Consider the following 22,977-nt stretch of genomic DNA (forward strand, 5'->3'; position numbering starts at 1 on the left):
TACATGAGAATACTTCAGTGTTACATAAGGCATTTCAGAATCTGAACAATATTTTGGAGCAAGTCAGTACAAGCAGAGGTTTGATGTCTCCTGCTTGATCACAGTTTTGAGGTCAGTGAGGACAATTGTTCCTGCATTTTTCTTGATGACCAGCATTTAAACTGGCTGAACCTAGTGACACAGCAATTTGTACTGGTAGATTGACCTGAAGAAAGAAGACAGAAAATAGATACTTCCTAAAATATATTATACATATGAAATGTTCTCTTTTCCATGGTTCTTGAATCTCTATAAATTTCTAAGATTCAGCTTTCCCAGTAGTGAATAAAAGAAAGCTTTTAAGTATCATGGCGTTGCACAGCTTTCCAGCATTGCATTAGTGCTAACAAGAATGGGAAAATTTCGTACTAAAAGGCAATATTGTGCTTCAAACATACAGGGCCAATTACACTGAAAAATCACAGCTTATAGTGAATTAAATGGAAATCAAAGTCACGAAACATTTTACAGAATCAGGCTCTTTGATGCTAATTGATTCAGTCTACAAATGCTGCTTGCTATTTTCTCCTCCACTGGATCTTCTGAGTCTAAATTCAGGAGACCTGAGTTGGCTCAAAATTCAATTAAAGTCATTTCAAGAAATGCAAAGACGATCATTTGCCCTGTCTGTGCACAGGGAGAATGCAGTAAGGGTTTCACTTGACTACCTTTAATATCAGCTCCTGCAAGGACTTCATATTTGTCAAGAAATTCAACTTTTAATACTGCCGAGAGGAACAACTGAAGCGCACCCCTTGGACTCTAGAGTTGAGCATACAGAGGGTCTGAAGAGTTCTACTCTCCAACTGAAAATTAGTTCTTAGTTGCGTATGAGGGGGTTCAGTCTATGTCTGAAGTAATTGGTACTGAAACGCAGCTCCTTTTAGCACCTTGACATTCAGTGCTGAACTGGATGTTAAAGAAGAGGTTCCCTCTACCCATCATTCCACTGATGCTACTAAGAGTAAGTAGAATGCATTGATTACTCAGTGAGCTCAGATGGTGAACCTCAGTCGCCCAGGAATCCTAGAGATGATTGTGGACTGGTCAAAGGTAAAAAGTTTGAAACTGAATCGTGAGAACAGCTTTTCTATACTGTGAGAACAGAGTTTTGAATAACTTGAGCAGACACAAACTGAAGGATGGAGGCTTGCATAAATGTTAGTTTAAGAACAGAATGCGGAGGAGGCCATGAAGCTTGTTGTCATGTGAAGATAAGAAAGTAGAATAGATGTCCTGTTGTTGAAAATGGCAAGACAGGTGCCTCAGCTCAACATAAGATCAGTAGGAACCAGTTTGGACTACCTCCCCTTAAAAGGTTGGAAATTTACAGTGAGAATGCATCCTACAACCACCAGAGATGTTAGTTATTTCTTGGAAATTCTGTCCATGTCCTTGGAATATAATGAATACATATATGCTATGCCTTTAAATATGTAGTTGCTGCTTCTCTCAGTGTGCATGTTTGGTGGGAGTCATCCCCCATGCACCCAGCACTGTAATAAGGGGAATACCTGCTTGACATACCTCATCGGTGTGTCAAGTTACTTTGTAAGTTTTCTTGGCTTTAAAATGCCACCAAGAGAAGAGGTATCATTTGCTAAAGAAGCCCCACCACACAATGAATTACCAGAAAATGAAAAGAAACATGCCCTGTTCACTGATGGATCATGTTGTACTGTAAGGAAGCATCCCAGATGGAAATCTGCTGTGTGGAGTCCCACACGACAAGTTGCAGAGGCCATCAAAGGTAAAAGAGAATCAAGCCAATTTGCAGAGGTGAAGGCACTCAAACTGGCCCTAGATGTTGCTGAATGAGAGAGATGGCCAATACTTTATAAACTTTATAATGACTCATGGATGGTGGCAAATGCCTTAAGGGGGTGGTTACAGCTGTGGGAATAAAACAACTGGCAACAAATGGGTAAACCTATTTCGGCTGCTGAACTGTGGAAAGATATTGCTGCCCAAATAAAGAGAATGGTTGTAAAGGTGCGTCATGTAGATGCTCACGTGCTCAAGTGTCGGGCTACTAAAGAACAACAAAATAACCATTGGGTAGATTGAGTGGCCAAAATTAAGGTGGCAGATTTGGATTGGCAACACAGGATGATTTATTTCTTTCTTGATGGGCTGTGAGACCTTTGGCCATCAAGGAAGAGATACAACATAAAAGTGGGATAGAGACTGAGGGGTGAATTTAACTATGACTGCTATTGCACAGGCTATACATGACTGTGAAATGTGCTGAATTAAACAAGCCCAGAGGATGAAACCTCTCCGGGGGGAAGAGCAATGGCAAAAGTATAAATATGGGGAGGTATGGCAGGATGATTATATCACCTTGCCACGAACCCGTGATGGTAAGCTTTATGTGCTTACCGTGGTGGAAGCAACCACTGGCTACCTTGAAACATATTCTGTTCCCTGTGCTACTGCTCAAAACACTATAGTAGGTCTCCAGAAACAAGTCCCACAGTGACATGGAACGGCAGAAAGAATTGAGTTAGATAATGGGACTCATTTCAAAAATTCTCTTGTAAATACTTGGGTGAAAGATCATGACATTGAGTTGATTTATCATATCCCCTATCATGCTCCAGCTTCCGTTCTGTCCAGATAGCTTAATTGGTCCTTAACACAGTCCTCATTAACTGAACTAAATCCCTCATTTATCCTGAAATCTTCTGGGACGTCAGGGGAATGGGGCTCATCAGGAGACACACCAGCACTATAGACAGAGACAAAGAAGGCAGAGAAAAAGAAGGCATTTAATAACTCCGCCTTCTCCGTACCTTCTGTCACCACGACACCCACATAATTCACTAGTGGGCCTACATTTCCTCTAGTGTTACTTTTGTCTGCAGTGCATTTAAAAAGCCCTTTCTGTTGTCCCTGACTCCTCTTGCCAGGTTAAACTCAAAGAAGTTTAACCAACAGGTCTGGTGACTTACAAAACCTGGTCACTTCAACAAGGCTGCCCTCCACCACTTCAACCGGACCCTCCTTGTTAGTGAGAACAAGATCCAGCAGCGCTCCTCTCCTAGTTGGCTCATCCACCATTTGCATCAGGCAGTTATCATCAATGCACTGGAGGAACCTCTTGGATGGCTTGTGGATGGCTGACTGAGCAGACCTTCTGGCAAATATCAGGGTAGTTAAAATCTCCCATGATAACCAGGGCCTGTAATTGTGAGGCTGATATCAGCTGCCTGTAGAAGGCCTCGTTGGCTTCCTAGTTCTGATCCAGTGGCCTGGAATAGACTGCACCACAACAGTGCCACCCATGCCAGCCTGCCCCTTAATTCCCACCCACAGTCTCTCAACCCCCTCCTCATCCACTCCTGGGCAGTACTCAGTGCAGTCCAGTTGCTCTCTCACATAACGAGCAACTCCACCACCTCGCGTTGCTGGCCTGTCTTTCCTGAGAAGGACATAGCCATCCATGACCACATTCCAGGTCTCTGTAATTGCCACCAGATCTTAGTTTCCTGCCCGAACATGGATTTGTAACTCCTCCTGCTTATTCCCCACGCTGCATGCATTGGTGTACAGGCATTTCAGGGAGCGAGCTGACCATGCCCATTTCACCCTAGGAGGGTGAGCAGCCACTTGGCCTTGATCAATACTAGAGCACTGCCCCACCAGTGCAAGTCCAGCTACAACCCCATCCCCCTTCAAAACAAGCTTAAAGCTTTCAGAATGAGTCCTGCTAATTCCTGTCCCAGAACCCTTTTGCCACTGTGACATAAACCTTTCTCATGCATTACTGTCAGGTCTGGTGACTTACAAAACCAGCCACTATCAAAGAACCCAATGCCCTGCCTGTAACACCAGTCCCATAGCCAGACATTTGTGTATTGGCAGAGGCTCAATGCCCTGCCGGACAGGCTGCAGCCAGCAAGGCGCACACACCAACACGGTTTGCTCACCCTGCGTGCTCTGTGGGTGGCAGCTAGTTGTCGCCCTGCCCGAGGTACTTATGGCCAGGTAGCCTGGTCCATGGGGGCAGTGCCGGCTGCGCGCATGTGAGCTCGGCAGCCCGCCCACAAGCTGCCAGCCCCCTAGCAAAGCATTTTTGCTGGCTTCAGAAAGCCCCCAGAAGAGCGTTTTGTCAGCCCTTTTTGCTTCAGAACCCTTCCCCAGTGCAGGCTTACATGCTCTGCAGCTGTTCTTCGTAGAGAGAGCTTGCTCTTATTGCTAAAAGTCAAGAAATAAGGATAGCAATTCTCTGAAGACTAGTGTGACTTTTATTAAATTAACTCTTTAAAAATCTGAAAGCCCTCAAACTGAAATGGTATGATGCAAATGATGATCTTAGGGCTGAGATTCGGTTCTCTATTGGTATGTCAACAATAAATCCGTAACACTGACAGCAGTGTTTAGGTGCTGGCAGGTTTCAGTTCTGCTGTCTCCTTTTCTGCAGGCTTGAAGCTGGCCCTGGTGTTGGTCCTGCGGCTTCTCCAGCAACCGTCTAGACTCTGGAAAGTGCTGGGGAGGCAATACAATACTCAGAAGGCCTCTTGGCCTTGCTCTTCCACCAGCATTTCCCCGCCTCTGTTTGAAGGATGTTCTCACGCGCGTTCATCCCTTTCACTGGTGGCAGCGTGCAGAAAGAGGTATCTGTTGGTTGCTCTTCAGTTCCGCTGCCTGACTTGTAGCAATTGTTGTTAGTCTTGGATTGTTTTAGGGATGGCAGGAGCTGCCGGTACAGCCCTTCCATAGCGAGCATGTCCGATTTCTCTGTGCTTCTCTTGTCACTGAAGCCAGAGTTGAAGGGCTGGCAGGCTTCAGTTTTGCCGTCTGCTTTTTTCTGCAGGTGCAAAGCTGGTCTTGCTGCTGCTCCTGGTTTCTTGTGCCCTTTGGGAAGTGCTGGGGAGAGCATGTGCCAAAAGAGCCTCTTGGTCTTGTAGTCCCACCAGCGTTTTCTCTCCTCTCTTTGAACGAGGCCTTCCTGAAAGATCAACCCTTTCACTGGTGGCTTTGTGAAGTTGGAGATCTCAGGCGGCAGGTCTTTAACTCCACCGTCTAGCCTAGGACGCTGACTGAGCGTCCTGGGGGGTCCCCGTGTGCCACCAGAACCTGCGGGCGCTGGTCCTGTTTGGGAAGCCTGCCGGGTTCCCTGCAGAGCTCGTGGTACCAGTGGCAGAGTCCATGTGAAGAGATGGCCATAGACTGCGCAGCACCAAAGGCCAGATCTTTCCTGGCTGGATGAGATGTGACAGGATGGGACTGCCCTGCCATCGTGATCCTTGCTGCTGGGAGCAACATGGCCTGCACAGGGGGCTCCGGTGCCTGCCAGTCTGCCTCTCAGCACCTGTAAAACAGGAGCGGGCCTGAGCCATAGTAGGGTAGGGGGGGCATGGGGATCTTCCAGGCCCACCTGACCTGGCTGCTACACGACAGAGGCTGGTACGAAGCTTGGCTTCTCCCAGGGGGCTGGCCCTGCCTGGGAATGTGCCAGGCTGACCCTCAGGGGACTCACCTGACTTCGATGCCACCACTTGCAGCCACCATGTCCACCATTGCCGGCGCCGGTCAGAACCCTACGGGCACATGAACGTGGCACAGTGAAAGGACTTGCGGGACAGCCCTCACCCCCACCCCAAAGCCCTGAGTCACTTAGCCTCAAGTGGCTCCCATCCTCAAATTTCCCTACCTGTCGGCGCCAGAGAGGGGTGAGCAGAGACAGCCCAGCCACTAGGAGCAAGAGGCTGGGGATAAGGAGAAAGCTGTCGACAACCATCGCTCAAAGCTGGTCACGACCGCACTGGGAGAGACAAAGTGCTGGCCGCTGGCTCACATGGGCAGAGCCGTGAGATCATAGTCTGGCGGGTGGGGATAACTCTGTGAGGTCACAGCCCATATGGAACTAGGCTGGCAGTAGCCCCCAGCATGGGGATGGGGAGAGTTATGGACATAACTTGAGTATAATCAAAAAATACATAACATTGGAGCTTTGACAACAAGTGAACACGTGTACCAGTTTGGGGACCATCCTTGAGATGCGCTGCTGCCATCCTTACTTCAAATATCTGAGTTAGACACAACTTAGAATGAGGAAGTGGTTTTAATTTGCTTTTAGTTCTCACTATTCCCGTTCTTTTCTTAATGGGTAATTAAATGAATCCTCTTCAAACTGAAACCAGTTTGTGCAGAGTTGTACCTGGTGTGTGACCTCCCCGTCCTTAGCTGAGTTGTTGCATCGTATCATTCACCCCACCACTGTGAGGAAGATAAGCAAGAGAGCAGTTGTGGGACGGAGGTGTGGGAGTCCAGGTCAGTGCCCCCACAACTTCAGGATTCTGATAAGGTTGCATTTCAGGCACTGGTATGCTTAGTTTTCTGATCTTGCCACATGAGTTCCTGAACTTCACCATCTCAAAAACAGATAAATCACCAGTGCAATTTCTCCAGTTACTGTGGGTGCTGATCATGACTCGGGAGAGAAGAACAATGCAGGCAACAAGTGGAAGAGCCCTGCCCTCTTCCAGTGGGGGGAAGGGAATAATAGAGTATATTGGACTATGTGGATTCAATTGCCTGGCATGTCTAACCCAAGAAATATAAGGCACTGGTTGGCACAGTGCACTCTATTGCCCTCAAGTCACAAAGAGACAAAATCAGTTTATATTTCTGGAGTGACTGGGGGCCAAAATAAGTCTCACTGGTAAATACTGTCAAAAGCACCCTATTATGACTGGCCCAGCGGCTTCTGGTATACTTGGTATCAATTACCTCATAAGGGTGTATTTTAATGATCCTATGGGGTATTGATGGACTTCTGGATAGCTGCTTTAGAGAGACAATATTAAGCAGCTGTCTGTTTTGCCTGGTCTGTGATGATCTTTCTGTTGTGGGGTTGCTGTGAATGGAAGAGCAATAGGTACCGATTGCTACAAAAACAGTGCACAGACAGCAGTACTTCTCTCATTTTATTTTTTAGTCTTGATTCCAACTATATTGTATTACATTGTGTTATCTTGCATTCCAATATATTCAGTGAATTAACTTTCTTCCTCAGCGCGTTGCTGCTGTTTTGTTTTTAGGTCCATCTTCCTACTTTTCCCCACTTTTCCCTCTCCTGTGGTGTCCCATTATATGCAGAACTGGGCTGAACCAGCACATAAACTGTTGACACTGAAATTCTTTCTGAATGCAAGAGAATACGAGAGTGAACTAATTTTCTTCCATCATCATCTACCAGGATTTGGACTATACAATATTTTTTTGCTATTAGAAATTATGCTAATCTGGTGATGTATGATATAATTTCAGAAAGCTGCAAACACAACATACAATGTTGTCATTCATCCTGTTTACCAGTCAGCTTGCTGTGTACATTTTCTCCGTATATCCAAGAACAACCTTTGATTATAGGTTGCAGAACTGCTTGTACACAGATGCCCTAATCACTGACTGAGAGCCCAAGTGCTACCACAGCACAAAATATCCAGAATATAAACAGTTAAATTTCTGGTGTTTAAATAATCACTGATGACTCTGTGTTCTGAATGTTAATAACAACTTTTGGTGAATGCCAGTCACATTTGTTTGTTTGCCATTTACCATAAAAGTAGACCTGCTTTAGCAGTACAAACGTAAGTGAGCTATCAAAGATCAGGTTCAGTCTTGAACTGTGAAATGCAGCAGGTTTTACATTAGTCCTTTGGATATGCTTGGATATGCCCAGGCTGCAGTTTCTATACTTTTAATACGACCTTGGAAACATAAGTTTTGTTTTCAACAGAGTGGGAAGCTCTGACTTCAAACTGGTTTCTTTTCTTGTGTTGCAAGTCTATTTTCTCTTTGAACAAAGAAGTCACAAGTACAAGTGCACATTTTCACAGACTGGGGCTTACACATAATTTTTTGGAAGAGCAGAACGCTATCAGGAGTAGTCACAAGAGGAAATCTTACTTAACCAACCTGGTAACCTACTATGATATCATCACTGGCTGGGTAGATATGGAGAGAGCAATGAATGTTGTGTATGCCTTGACTTCAGCAAGGCGTTTGATGCTGTCACCCACAAAATCCTTGTTATGAAACTCAGAAAGTGGGGGATAGACGAGTGGACAGTGAGACGGATTGAGAACTGTCTGACTGGTAGAGTTCAGGGGGTTCTCATCAGCAGAGCTGTGTCTGGTTGGAAGCCTGTAACTAGCAGTGTTTCCCAGGCGTCAGTGCTAGTTCTGGTCTTGTTGAACTTCTTCATCAATGACCTGGATAAAGGGGTAAAGTCTACCCTCAGTAAGTTTGCTGTTGCAACAAAGCTGAGAGGAGTGGCTGACACACCAGAAGCTGTGTTACTATTCAACAAGATCTGGACAAACTGGAGAATTGGGCAGGGAAGAACCTGATGAGATTTAACAAGAGCTAGTGTAGAGTCTTGCACCTGGGAGTAATAGCCGCATGCATAGGTACAGGTTAGGGGATGACCTGCTGGACAGAAGCTCTGCAGAGAAGGACCTGGGTATTCTAGTGGACAACAGTTTGGCCTTCAGCCAGTAGTGTGCCCTTGTGTTCAAGAAGGCTTGCGGTATCCTGGGGTGCACTGAAATGAACACTATCAGCAGGTTGAGTGAAGTGATCTTCCCCTTCTATTCTGGCCTGGTGAAGCCACATTTAGTATACCTTGTCCAGTTCTGTGCTCCCCTGTTTGAAAAAGACAGGGATTGCCTACAAAGAGGCTAGCAAAAACAATAAAGAACCTGGAGCAACTCCCATATGAGGAAAGGCTGAGTAACCTGAGTCTGTTCACCCTGGGGAAAAGAATACTGAAGATTAATGTTTATAAATATTTAAAGGGAAGTGGAAGACAAATAGATGAGGCAAGGCTCTTCTCTGAGGTGCATAGCAATAGGACGAGGAGTAATGGCCTAAAACTGGAACACAAGTAGTTCCATACAAACATGAAGAAGAAATTATTTACAGTAAGGGTGACAGAGCAGAGGAACAGGTTACCCATAGAGGTTGTGGAGTCTCCTTCTATGCAGATATTCAAGACCCATGTGGATATCTACTTGTGCAACCTATTGTAGGGTACCTTCTTTAGCAGCAGGGTTGGACTCTATGATCTTTTGAGGTCACTTCCTACCTCCACAAACCTGCAGTTCTGCAATTCTTTTTTGCTTGATGTATGCTCGTTTTGCCAACCTGGAGTATCTTAAAATTTGAAAATAATAAATATATAAAAAGCTTTTCCAGAAAACACAAATCTTCCAATGATGTACTATTTTTACTTGGCCACTAGGGGAAAAATTCTGTGGTTGTTGCAAGTCAAGCAAAATATTTGGCATCACCAGCATGAAATACAAAGCATGCTATGGCATGCTAAGTAACAAGTAACTTGGGGGGGTGGGGGAGCTGATGCTACACTGACATGGAAGTGAAGGCAAGAAGAGGCTCCTTTGTCCTCTCCATGGCTTGATTATATTACTGAATAAAGGAAGAGATCAAGCTTAAAATGATTTAGGAGGTTGTTTTTTGTGTTTATTTTTGTTTGTTTTCTGGCAAAACAGCTCCCATTTTACATTCTACAGTTAATCTCTAATTCTACTTGCAAGCAAACTTTTATAGATAAACTGGCATTTAATAACAGAGTTAAAAATATTTTCAAACTCAGAGAGAACATGGAAGGCCCTGTTTTGGGTATCAGATATAAAACAAGTGATTGTGTTTTATAATAATAATTACTCCAGTCCAGTCCAGTTCTAAAAGTCAGTAACCTTTCAGCATCTCTGTCTGTTAGTTGGTCAAAATATTATTTGACTGAGGTCATAACCTCTTTCATGATGCTTTTCTGCGTTGCCTGATCGAAAAAATTAAAGCCACTAGAAGTCCTTGTCTGAACACCTAGCTTTGACTTCTCAGAGGATTCAAATTATTTTTAAATCTTCTCCTCTGGTAAGTTTTCAGGAAAGTTCAGACTGCCAAATCTCACTGCAAATATTTAACATTTCATTGAATATTCATGAAACACTAAATATATTTTAGGTTCTGATGCTTCATTAACAAAACAAGAAAACAGGCTGCATAATTCACCCAATATTTAAAATGAAATCCATCAAGGTATTTTACATAATATTTTTTTTTTCATTAGTTTTAAAATAATCTCATAGTTGCATATGATTGTATTTTTTACTGTTTTGCATATTTTCAATTTGTTTTGAATTTCTGAGTGAGATTCTGCTTTCTGAGAAGAAATGACATAAAATCTTCATTTAAAAATACATCAAGAATTCTGTGCTTATCTATCCTCTTCAACAGAAACAAAGTTCTTTTTTTTTTTTCCCACAGAATCCATATTCATATCAAAATTTGACTTTCAAGTTCTTTGAAAAAGAAGTCAGAGCACTTGACCCTTCTAATACTAGCACAGTAAGGACTATCCTTCTGTTGATAAAGGGATTCTCTTTCCATAACCCTCACTCTTGTTGAAATCAGTTTGCTTCCTTTTTAAGTATGAATCATGCCAGTTCTCACCAAAGACCATGAAGTTTTTTGTTTCAGAATGATATAACTGATAATATTTATTCATTTTTCTCCTCTTGACTCTATCATGTCATTACAGGTATATGGATGTATGAGGCTAGAAGTATTAAGTGCTAAACAGAGGAGATATAAAATACTGCAGATTACTTTCCCTATTAATGTAGGCTTCTAAGAGCAGCATAAAGCTGTTGTGCGGGCTATACAGTACATCTTTGATGCTAGATCTCTGCATACCTTCAATAATTTTGTGTCCAATTTCTCCTTTTGTGACAAAATGTCTACAGATCCATTACAGGATGGATATTAGGATAAAACCAGTGCCATCCCCTGCATACTTCACACCAGGAAAAAAACACTTCCGTGTGGACAGAATTATCCTAGACTAAGAATTAGCTCTCCAGGAGATATCAACAATCACAGATGGCATCATCTTTCCATCCAAATAGAAAAACTAAAACAGAAATCACAGAAGTATGCAGCAACATGTGCCACAGAACAAAGAGTGAAACAAAACAGGGAAAGTGCCAGTAAAGCTTGTCACATTTCAGGACATCTTTCCCCTCCTGGGAAAAGATGTAGAGAATGAACAAACAACACATGACAGATGTAAAATGCACCGAGTGTATTAGTAATCACAAGATGACTGTGAGTCACTAATGTGATGTGGTCATAAAAGAAAAAAAAAGGTAATTGAAACTGGAGGATGTAGGAGGTCAGGTACTTCTGTGAAAGACAGGTCAAACACCAATAGAAACTGTAAAACTTCCTCTGACAATGCACACAGAGTTCTTGTCCCCATGTATAAGATAATTTAGAACAACACAGCTGTCAGATAATCAGGTACAATATGGATAATTATAAAAATCTGTATGATCAGTTGAGCAAAATTCTATTAGATTTCTTTCTACAAGTACATAAGAAGGTCAGCCACCCACTTAGTGAAGGTAACAGTATTTTAAGTTATTCTAGCAGAAGATAAACGAGTCAAAAATGGTTGATCAATCAGTTTGCAATAGAATTTAGAAGGAAATTTCAAAGCTTAAGGGCACTATGTTTCTGAAACATCCTTTTATCGTGAGAAAAGGGGAAGAGAGAAGCATAATCAGTTTTAAGAAGGATACATTTTAAAAAAATGACCTGACAAAATGATGACTGGACTTAGTGTGCCAGACTGATTTAGTTCCATGCCTTTATTTTGTAGTCATGTTTTCTGACAAACTGAAAACAGGCTCTCATATATCACAACGATGAATACAATGTAAGAGGACAGAATAGACAAGGACAGACTACCAATAGAAAACCTTGTGTTCATTTTCTTTTTCCTGTATTTTTTCTTAAACAGTTTTTTTCCCCTTTTCTTACCAGCCAGTCAACACTATTTTCAAAAATGCCTGTTCTGAGCATTTAATGCATTCCTTTCTTCACTAACTGAATGAATTAATTAGATAGAAAATATTCCCTCTCCTGATAAACCTTGTCTCTCTCATACCCTTAAACTACTGCTGCTATAACAACAATACTTCTCAATAACTTAAAGCATAATTCAATTTCCAGGAGACCCAGTTGCTCAGGCTGTGTCTGTGCTAGTACAGAAAACATGGGAAGGGTTGATGGGTAGAGACTATCTGGCACAGGGTAGCCAGCACACACAGTGCTGAAACACAGCAAATGGACCACAGAATCTGCTTTCCCTGAGTTATGTCTGTTTGATAGTAGATGGTTTGAGCCAAAACTTTGCTAGGGACTATTTTAATAACTGATTTATAGAGAGAATTTATTTATGGTGCCCTGGCACAATCTCTTGCATGCTAGACTTGCACTGAGATGTATCTTTCTGAGTAGTTATTGCAATGGCACTGATGTCAGGTGCATTTTGCACAACTTGTCTTCTAAAAATGTATGTTCCTTTGCATCTTACATAAAAATATAATCAACCTTTATTGCAATAAAATGAAAATACTAGTGAATGAACATGATCATCTTCACAATACATTTATAAGTGCACTGGAATGGAGCCAGAGGTTTCCATTTTCACACAGAAAGCTTAAAACACTCAAACAAAGATAAATTTGGTGTCAGCAAAAATATGTACCCTACTAGCCTGCAACAAAAGAAGAGTTGTGAAGAAGTCACTGGAAAGCCAGTGACTTAGTATGGAAAAGAGGAGCTGAAATGTATATTATAATTTGACTGAAATAAAGTGCTTGATATGAAATGTTTTACAACAGACTTATGAGTAAAGCAGGACACTCACCAGTGGGATAGCAATTCAATTTGATTATTTCAACTACTATGTAAAAGGAGCCAAGCATAACCCAAATTCTGAATCTTAATCGTATCAGCCTCAGATACTAATGAAAGAAGACAACTTATGTACAGACTATACCTAGGAGAAACTCTTCCAGTGGAAGAAATTCTTTCAGGCAAGTATAAAGGCATCCTTGTTAATCCTTTCTCTTCACACTTGCTGCTTTTGCATGTCCTGATGCAGACATTTCTGAATGAAAACTGTTATTTCACCTGACTCAATTCTGGCTTTTAATATCCACATCAGTGATCTTTGCTTGAAACATGAAATTGCCATATCAACATCTTAAACAGTGAAGAACCCATAACTTTGTAGTCACATGTTTAAGCATAGCTGAAACCCATCAACAGCTTCTGCAGTGTATTTAACATAAAAACTTCAGATCTTCTACAGCTGAGCAAAAGACTAAGGTTCAACCCTCTCAAAATGAGCCTGTGTTCTTGCATCTTTCACATGACTGATTCTCAACTGCATTTATGAAGGTCAAACTTTGCATCAAAGCCTTCCATTTACCAGCTACTAATTCTCCAGAGGTGCTAATACATCTACAAATTTGCTACAAATTCTTGAATGATTAACTTACATGACAGAAGCTACATGTGAAATGCAATAATAATATCACACAAGATTTCATAGTGCTACATCACTATTTTAAATTGCTACTTTAGATTTTGATATTCAGATGTCTTAGGTGAGTAATTGCATGTGAAACATGCAAGGTCACATGTCTAATTTACATTACTACTGTACACCATGAAGCCTTTGCCTGCAGATGGTATATGCAGAATGGATAATTGCACATGCAAATGGGTTATGATCATTTTCACATTCAGAAACTCAGCGTGTACATCAGTAATTGTAACTGCATACTCTTTAAAACCAAGGATATGGTATTTCATACAGAAATGAACTTACTGCATAGAAATTAAAAGCTACAGATGAATGAAGACAAGACTGGACTTCTTAAAATTAATTGGACTCCTGGGTGGCAAATGAATGGTTGATGTTGGCAAATGTCAGACAATAAAACAAAGGTAAATGCATTAGAAAAGTTACTGCAGCATGGTAATCGCAAGTGAAGCTGAAAAAGTCGTTTTACTGCAGCAAACAATGAAAGGTCTAAAGGAAAATGAAAAATAAACAGTTATGAGTACAAATTCACACACACACACACACACACAAACACACACACAAAAGTCCCAGATATTAAATATCTCTTGGATTTGAAGGCTGATATGCAGTTAGTGGATCAACGGCATGCACTAAACATGCTCAGCATGCATGGGGAGGCTCTACATATTTTGCAGTTGGTTCTTAGATGTCTGGGAAAAAATTCTTGTTATCTATCTGTTGGCAGAGATACTCAGCAACAGAATTTATGCCGGTGAGAAATACTTACAGAAGTAATTATAAATTGTGCTTGAGGAGGCTTAATGGATCAGTGGATATTTTGCTTTTCTTTAAGAATGGCAGCAAAGACAATCGCTGAACTACAGACAAGAATTTCCCTAATATTATTGTTCTAAGTAATTTGCAATTAAATATGCTTTTATCCATGATTGATTAGGAAGTTTTTAATATTGCCTTTGGAACTATGGGGGATATATATATATAAAAATCCCCCTTCCAAAATCCCAAGCCTTACTTACCGCAGAGGAGCTCAGCTCTTTGTTGATAGGCAAGACAAAATTAAGCCCATAAGATCTTCATAATTTAAAGTTTTGAATAGCAGAAGAAACAAAAGTAAAAGTGATGAAAGTGGAAAAAAATAAGGATATGGAACATATATTATAAACAAGCTACCAGTGATAGCCAAGAAATAGATGTATGAAAGCCTTTTTTTATTATTTTTATTATTTTTTTAAAGGATATCAAATTAAAAAGTTATGTTGAATTTATTAAACTCTCTTTGTGAGGTTAGAAAAGAAACTTTGGGGCATTCACTGCTGAGCTATCTTTTTAGCTCTCCATTAAAGAGGAGGCAAAAGAGGCTTACCTGATTGCAATATCTGTAAGCAGTAGCTAATACTAGTGTCTAAAATAAGTCCAGTTCTGCATGTATAATCTGAGCATCTCAGAATTTATGAATTTTTTAGAATTTGTGCCTTTGCACAGCTCCCTCTGGTGTTAGGAATGAAGTTTGGCAAGATTCAGTACTGCAACTTCACAAACGTTGTGTTTTTAAATACTTCACTTTTTTAAATCATCTTTCATCATTACTGGTTGTTCATATTATAACTTCTACCCTCTGGCCAGAAAAATAAGGATTTTTTTTTCACATCAAAACCATCTTAAATCTTTATACAGAGTTAACAGACTAATGAAGAAATATGGAAGTCTGTTGGCAACATCAGTACATTGTGGAGACAGTAATGCATTGACAGCTTGTTTGAGGTGAACTAGGGATCCAGAAATACCAGATGACCAAACTTAAGCAATTCATAACTCAAAGTATCTGAATGGAAAAGTCTGATTGCCAAATGCCCAAATAAGATGCTACCCCCTGAAGAATAGAACTGACACCTGTCCATTGTCAGAACTGAGTTTTTGATAATGTTAAAAATACTTCATTTTGACAGTACTGGATTAGTTATCCCTTTCCCATAGAGAAAGATCCCTATTACCTACAGAAGTGCTCACTTTCCATGTTTTTCAGAAGGGGAGGCTCTTCTGGCAATACCTGCATAGTATGATTATCTAATTTAAATAATATAACAAACACGAGCAGCAGAAGGAATGGATATGCCAGCCCCCTTTTTAATCAGAAGAGTCAGACATTTGAGTGCGTGTAATAAACAGATCTTAATCCTTTTATTTTCTTACAGCACTCTCAATAAAAAAGTTGTAATTAGTAGACAATAACCTGTCCAGAGCTGGTGGAAGTCAGCATGCTCAGTATTCCTATGCCCTGGGTTTAACACCACACTGTAATGTGATGAACCCCTTCCACCAACTCTTTGTATGTAACACTGAAGTAGGGAGAAATTCAGCCTGGAAGCCAGCACCCCTCAACAATTTCTCAAATCTTTGGAAGGGTGTATATTCAATTCAGAAAACATTCAAGCTTCTTCAAATAAGTCACTCTCCCAGCCCCAGAAGAGCTCTGTGGCTTGCGAAATATTCTCTCTTCCTCATCTGCAGGAGAGAAGAAAAAGAACCCATCCAGCTTTGTCACTTTGGAGATTCAGGAAGGTCCCAGAACAAGGCTCCAAAAAGGATGAGGAGCTGACGGTGACTGGCATCATCCATGTGGTTACACCAGCTAGGTACTGTAGTTGCATCTGGGCACTTCCCAAATTTTGAGTCTGGAGCTCAGGAGCCCAGCTAAGGTGCTGGGTGATACTCCTAATCTAGGGGCAGCCATCCCCATATTCTGTGGCCTGAGACAGAAGTTAATACCACATGTTCTGTTCAAGGATTTTGGCTGTATATGGAACTTGTCCTTTGAAATTGATTTTATGAAGGGAGTACTACCTAATAGAAGATCTTCTTTTAAAAAGATCATAAAGATAAATTAATGGGACAGTGAAATAGATTCTTATCTTCATTCTTCCTTTCACTCTTTTTGCTGTGACTGTAAGTCTATGACCCATGTCTTCTAAGATGTTTTTGAAGTATGAAAAAAATGCCTGTCCTCAAAGGTGAAAAGGTAATGAAAAAGACACCATAATAGTAAAATTCCACTACAAATGTGCCTGTCCATGCTCTCAGACAAAATTCAGAAATAAAATTAAGTGTTGAGTAAGAAATATAATTTTAAGAATACAGAGAGAAATAGGTTATTAAACATAACATGATCTTATTTTAATTCTCTCTCCACAGAGGTTAGATTTTTTTTTTTGTGGTGGTTTTGTTTTTTTTTTTTTGTTTTGTGTTTTTTTCTCTTCTCCTTTTCATTCTGAAACAGATTTTGCAAGGACAAGATTCTAGATCAATGGAGTCAGATAGTGTATAAATTGGCTAGGAGAATTGTAAGGTACTTACTGGCTCATAAAACACAGGATGTTGGAGGCAGATGGAAGAATGAAAGGACACAAAATGAGAAACTATCGCTTAATTCCACCGTGGTCTTAGAAGCTCATTGTTTTGGTTTTCAGTTCTGAAATGAATGAAGGGATATTTCATCCTCTTTCTTCTCTAGAAACTTCCTTCAAAACAGTTCCAGTAACAAAGTTTCACATTTCTACCTTTCAATTTAAAACAATAACTAAAAATAACGTGATCAACTAACAGGGGATTTGTGGGTCTTGAGGAATAATTTGAAGAAACTTTATCACCTGCTCTTCTATTTAATTTGTCCATCAGACACTACAGGATCTCAGATAATGAGGGAGAGGCATGGTGCTAGTCATTAATAGTATTCTTGGTGGGGTACAAGGATGACAAGTAAATAGGGTAATATTTGACAGTTCACAACTAAAACTGACTACTACGTGACAAGATGGTATTCATAATGAATAACGGAATCAGAATAAGTGCCTACAGAAGGTGGCAGGAGTCACAGGATAATTCATGTTCAAATAACTCATCATGTCTGACCCAGAATTTAGCTCCTTAAACAGTGACTCTCAGAAAAAAATAATTTAAAATGTATTCCCAGTGCAGCAGATTTTCTTCTGGTATACAACTGGAAGTAACCTTTTCTGAAGGACTTTTTCCATCTACTATGAAGTATTCAGGTACAGATAAGCCTACTGAGTCAAAAACAAATTACTTTAGAGAAGACAGGTAGACCATTGTTCACTGAGGATATTTCCATACAACTTGGAATTTTAACCCAACTCATTTTCATCTCCAGAAGTAGTGGCATTCTGTTACCTTGCTTTAACACTTCTTTCAAGATGGCAAATATATTGTATGGGAAGAGATAACTTTTTTGAAGACATTAATAAAAGATTTATTTTCAGAATTACATAGTGAAAACTTCTTGGGGGTAAAAAAAAATCTACCAAAATAATGTGCTTGGAATATACAAGTTTTCCAGTGAGTTACAGTAAATAAAGGCATTTATAAAAGTTTCACAGTAGCAGACTGCAGCCAAACTGCACGTGATGATTTAGTGTGTTTATCTACATCTCCAGTAGAAAGAAAACAAGCAAGAAAACCATCTTGCTAAGAGTAATATTTTCAAAGTTAGCTGCCAGTATCAATTCTCTCTCTAATCTGAAATAAATCATTATGCTCTCAGCAGTTTTTTCTTCTACTTCCTGTTAGATTTAAGAAGTTTTATCTATGACAATATAAATCGATAAATAATCATATATAGGTGTAACATTATACTATGTATACATACATATGTATGTACTATACATTTTAAATAGAGGGTCTGGAAGAGAATTTTGTAATTCATTGGCATATTTAATGTAAAATTTTCTCTTGTCCTTTGTAATAACTAGGAGAATGTGATATGGAAATTTCAGATATGTTTCAGTTTCTTTTAAAACACTGTTCTAAAACACCAATATCTAATAAAATCAGTTTCACAATATTTTGGCCGCAACAGAGTATTTAGTGTGAGAATATATCAAATTAAAAAATACTACTCTTATTTATACGAAGAAATAAACATGAAATGAATAATACTAGCTCAGGAGTTCTAAGATTGGCTGGTAGTGTTGCCTTTCCTAAGTTAGTCTGGGTTACACTGATCTCTACTGCAGGGTTAGGCTTGCATGAGTCTAATACAGAGCTACAGCTGTTTAGTCAGTTGAGGGGAACCCTTTAGTATTTTTTTTCCATTCAGCTGTGCTCTGCTACATCTCTTTGCAGGCAATTCGAAAATAAACAGTATTTTTATTATAAATCAAACACCACAAACAGTAATACAGATATGCAGAGAGAGGTATTGTGTGCTTGAGCTACAGCAAAAATAAAGTTGCCTCTCCTGATGTATAAGGCAAATTAGAGAATTAGAGCAACAGCAGACCACTATTCTGCTTTCTCACCACCCTTACCTCCAGGATTTCCCATCTTTTGTTGATTTATGGAGCAAAAATTGTACTTTGCAGAGAATGAATACAGATCCAGCTGATAGCCAGATTGCAGTGTAGACAAAATCTAGTTTTCTGTGCAGTTCACAGTGGGTATTTAGAAAGCAGAAGGATACAAAAAGACTTCAAACTGTGCAAAATAAATATTAATATTGGACAGGTTGTATTATCTTACTAAATAATCATGAGGTTTTAAAGCTCTGTGTTTGATGAAACTTCTCCTAGAAGTCTTAAGGTCTTCAAGAAACAGAATGGCAAAGAATTATATGAAGAACCGTACTCTCTACAAAGAGAATATGAAGAAAATGACTGCAGTGAGAACGTATTGTTCATAAAATTTAAGATTACAAATAATAATTTTGATTCTGCAAGAAGTTCTCTCTTAATAAATCCTTCCATTCCTACAGTCCTTCTATTTTGAGCAACAAGTCATGAGAATTAATGTCTTAAAGTCCGTTGTAAGGTCCATATTTAAGACTAAATCTTCTCAGCAAATACACAATTGATTCTGTTTGTATGAGTGTATAGATGTATATTTTAGATGAAATAAACAGCCACAACTTTCTGAATATTACATTAAGATTATAAAATTAACTTTTTCAGAACAATTAATGCTTTTTACTGGGTTTTTACTTTGTAACATCTTTAATTTCTGCATAATATGATAATTGGAAGGTAAAGTTGGAACTCTTAATTGCAAATGTTAACATTTAAAAGTTAGGATTGTTTTAAGCATTATATAAATACACATGCTTCCTGATATTTTGTATATTGATAGTGTAATATTTGGACATATCAATACAGTCAGAAAAGCTTTACAACAAAAGTGTGATGACAGAAGAACTAGCACAATAGAGAGGTGCTATAAAGAAAGGGAAAAAGATTGCTCACCCACATCAGAGAATTTGAGGTTTGCTTCACCAAGAAGAAATCTCCAGAAAGAGATCCTTCCCCAGAGGCTGTCAGCCCTTAAGTGAGGTCTAAGAGAAGTGCAGTCAGGCTCATCCTCTTTTAGTCATGCAGGTGAATTGCCTTCATCTGTTCTCCCAGGGCTGACTGGTTGTTTTCCCAGGTGTTCAATCAGTGGTTCAGGCCATGACTCAACAGTTCCCATACACATGGCTTAGGCAAAAGTGGTACCTCCAGTGAATGCAGGTGTAGATCAGGTATTATATGGTTGTTTTAGTGAGAACAACTAAATTTATCTCAGATTATATGATATTTTCTGATGAGATTTATATTATACTAAACTGAACAGGAAGCATGCTTCAATCATCACTATTGTGCAAAGATGTTTTTAAAATAAATGAGTTTGGTCAGTTCATACCGTATATTGTGAAATTCATTCTATGAGATGCAGAAGGATAATAGAAGAAGCAAAAGGACAAAAGGAAGCTAGGAAATGTAAATACAAGAAGACAGATGTTTTCACATAGACTACGATGAGATTTCTCATCTAGTACTAATCTAAAGCTAGATGGAAATAGGAAACTTTTAATAATAATGTAATAGAAGCAGAATATTTATTAAATAATCTGCCATTGCTGTTGCTGTAGGAAAAGGTCAGATTATATGGGTATATAAGAGCACATTGATAATTAGGAGAAAGATTATCTTGTGATAAGAAGAGGTCACTCCTTCTGCACAGACCCAGCAGCACTGCATTTTGTTGGCAGCCTTGAATGTATTGTGGTATAAGGATAAAAATCTTTCAGTTCAGAAACTATAGGTAGATGTTAAACACAAACAAACAAACAAACAACAACAACAAAAAAGTAACATGTAAAAATAAGCAAATCCAGTTAATTTGAATCCAAAACTATTAACAAAGCTGACTGCTGGACTCATTGACCTGTTAAGGCTGATTTTCAGCATTGATTGAAACACTTGAAATACTTTGGGAATTCTAGAAGTCATAGGAGATCCAATTCAATACCAATATAAAAACAACAAAAAAAGTGCAAATATAGATTTGTCAGCCTAATAATTGTCTCAGGCAGAAAAATGAAACAGATGATATGGCAGTCCTCATTTTTTTTTAAATAATGGTGATAAAATTGATGGAATACACTTAGGCATCTGTAGGGCATTTCATTTCATTTGGTAGTGTGTGACATGATGATTAAGAAATACAATCTACAGGGTACGTACTGTACTGATTAAAATCTGGCCAACTGAAAGGTCCTAAAATATTACTACAATGGAAGAATCATCATTTCTTCAGATTTTTTTTTTCTATGAGCTCCATGGGAATCAGTATTTGACTCTCTTAATGTTTTTTTCAACGCTTGGAAGAAAATATACAATTATGCTGATAAAATCTGCAGATTAAAAATGTTGTGAGTAGTGAGTAATAAAAGGAAGTCTTTGATGGAAAGTGATCAAGATTGTCTGGCAAGTTAGGTGCAGATAAAGATCTAAATTTCCATACAATCAGGCAGAAAGCCATAGACCCAGCATGAAAGGATGTTATTTCCAACGAAGGAGGAAATCTATTCAGAGGAGCCTTGCCTGTAAAGCTCAGGTGAGCACAAACTATGATCTTACTGGTAGGAGTGTTTTTGTACAAATAAGGAAATTATATCACCTTCTAATATTACTGCTTTAGAATACCGAGCTCACATCTGGTGCTATAGATGTGTGTATAGTTTGTAGAGGTTGAATGATAATACTTAAAGTATCAAGAAGTAAACCCTCCAAGTGAGTAACTCTAGCAACTTGATTTAGTTTAATCTAGTTAAATTTATCAAGTAATTAATTGTTTATCAAGATTAATAAATATTTCCAATCTAAAGACACATATAGAGCAAAAATTTTGAAACTAAGGTAAAATTATTGGCAAGATAAGAGTGCAAAGTGTCAAAATTTGACAAACTCAGATCAAAAGAGTACTATTGATGTTCTACAAGCAGGAAAAATTACAAAGCTTGATACTGAGTTCTCCACATATGAGATTATTGAACAAACACTGCAGGTCAGACCACATTCAGAGAACCCAACAACCTAAGTTGAAATGGAGGTCAGTTTCCATGTTTGCAAAGGTTGCTCCTGACCTTGGAATTGATGAATTTATTTACAAAAGCAGACATTGAATAATACCTTGTTTTTTGATTAAGCTGTCATTGTGATGATATACTGCTGTAAAATATGGTATAAGTGTCATAATAGGTCTCCTCTTTCCTCTGACTCCTGTCCTCTTTAGCTTAAAAATTCTTTGGTGTTTACCAACTTGCACAGTGTATCTGGGAAACTATCCAAAACTTTATAATATTTTTTCCCCAATATGATTACTTCCTACAAGCAAGAGTTTCCTAATATTTTTTGTCGTATCCAGCTGCTAACTCTAAAGACTCCTACCTACATTTGGTCTTGTATTCTGCATGCAGTCTGCTGCTACACAGAAAAGGTTGCAAAGATAGAATCAGTTTAGCTGTGTCATGCTGTTGTACTGCAGTTGCTGCATTACAGTATGAAACATCTGTTAATTCTAGTATTGCACTGACTAATTGAAGTAGCCAATAAATGAATTTTGAACAATTCTCACTATATTACTGTTATATGTTCACGACAGTCGGAATTATTGGTCACAGGGGTATAGTTCTGCAAGCTAACAATGAAAATGTGGCATTAATGGTTTTAGAGGAATTTAATTGTTCCTTCTGCTATACATCATTCAGAACCTGGATTCAAGCCACCACTGTGTGTGTACAAGGTGTGCTGGGAGCAGAGAGTTCTCAGGAATTGAGGAACGTACCAGTCTTCCACGTGACAGTAACCAGTGGGTTGTGGAATGATTCTTTCTGGCAGAAACCAATCAGTTCAAATGTGAAAATCTTGAATTTTATACCTGATACTTGTTGATCAGCAAACCTCTTCAAAATGATTACAATATAGTGCCTTATCAATCATATTCATGAAACTCTCATTCAGAGCAGTTCATTAAAGGTCACCAGTTGTATATGTAGTTTTCAATCCTGCCTATAGTTAGCTCATTTATCATGACAGTGTTGTGGTTTAACCCAGTAGGCAGCTAAACACCACACAATCCCCTACAGTGGGACAGGAAAAAGAACTGTAAAATGCACAAACTCATGGTCTGAGCTACACAATTTAATAAAGGAAAAAATAAATGAACAAAAAGGA

General features: G+C 39.3%; 1 protein-coding gene across 1 annotated transcript in view; it reads right to left on the bottom strand.

Moving 5' to 3' along the window:
* Nucleotides 1-3,030: 3,030 nt before the first annotated feature.
* Nucleotides 3,031-22,977, bottom strand: part of LOC109366370 — a 44,380-nt gene continuing 24,433 nt past the window's right edge. Inside the window, exons 2-4 of the mRNA XM_031552237.1 lie at nucleotides 5,699-5,739; nucleotides 5,525-5,585; nucleotides 3,031-5,356 (exon numbers count right to left, since the gene is read on the bottom strand). Of these exons, the coding sequence (XP_031408097.1) occupies nucleotides 4,514-5,356; nucleotides 5,525-5,585; nucleotides 5,699-5,739 (945 nt within the window). The 3' untranslated portion in view covers nucleotides 3,031-4,513. The remainder of the gene's footprint in view (nucleotides 5,357-5,524; nucleotides 5,586-5,698; nucleotides 5,740-22,977) is intronic.

Source organism: Meleagris gallopavo, chromosome 2 (assembly GCF_000146605.3).
Source record: "Meleagris gallopavo isolate NT-WF06-2002-E0010 breed Aviagen turkey brand Nicholas breeding stock chromosome 2, Turkey_5.1, whole genome shotgun sequence".
NCBI classification, from domain to species: domain Eukaryota; kingdom Metazoa; phylum Chordata; class Aves; order Galliformes; family Phasianidae; genus Meleagris; species Meleagris gallopavo.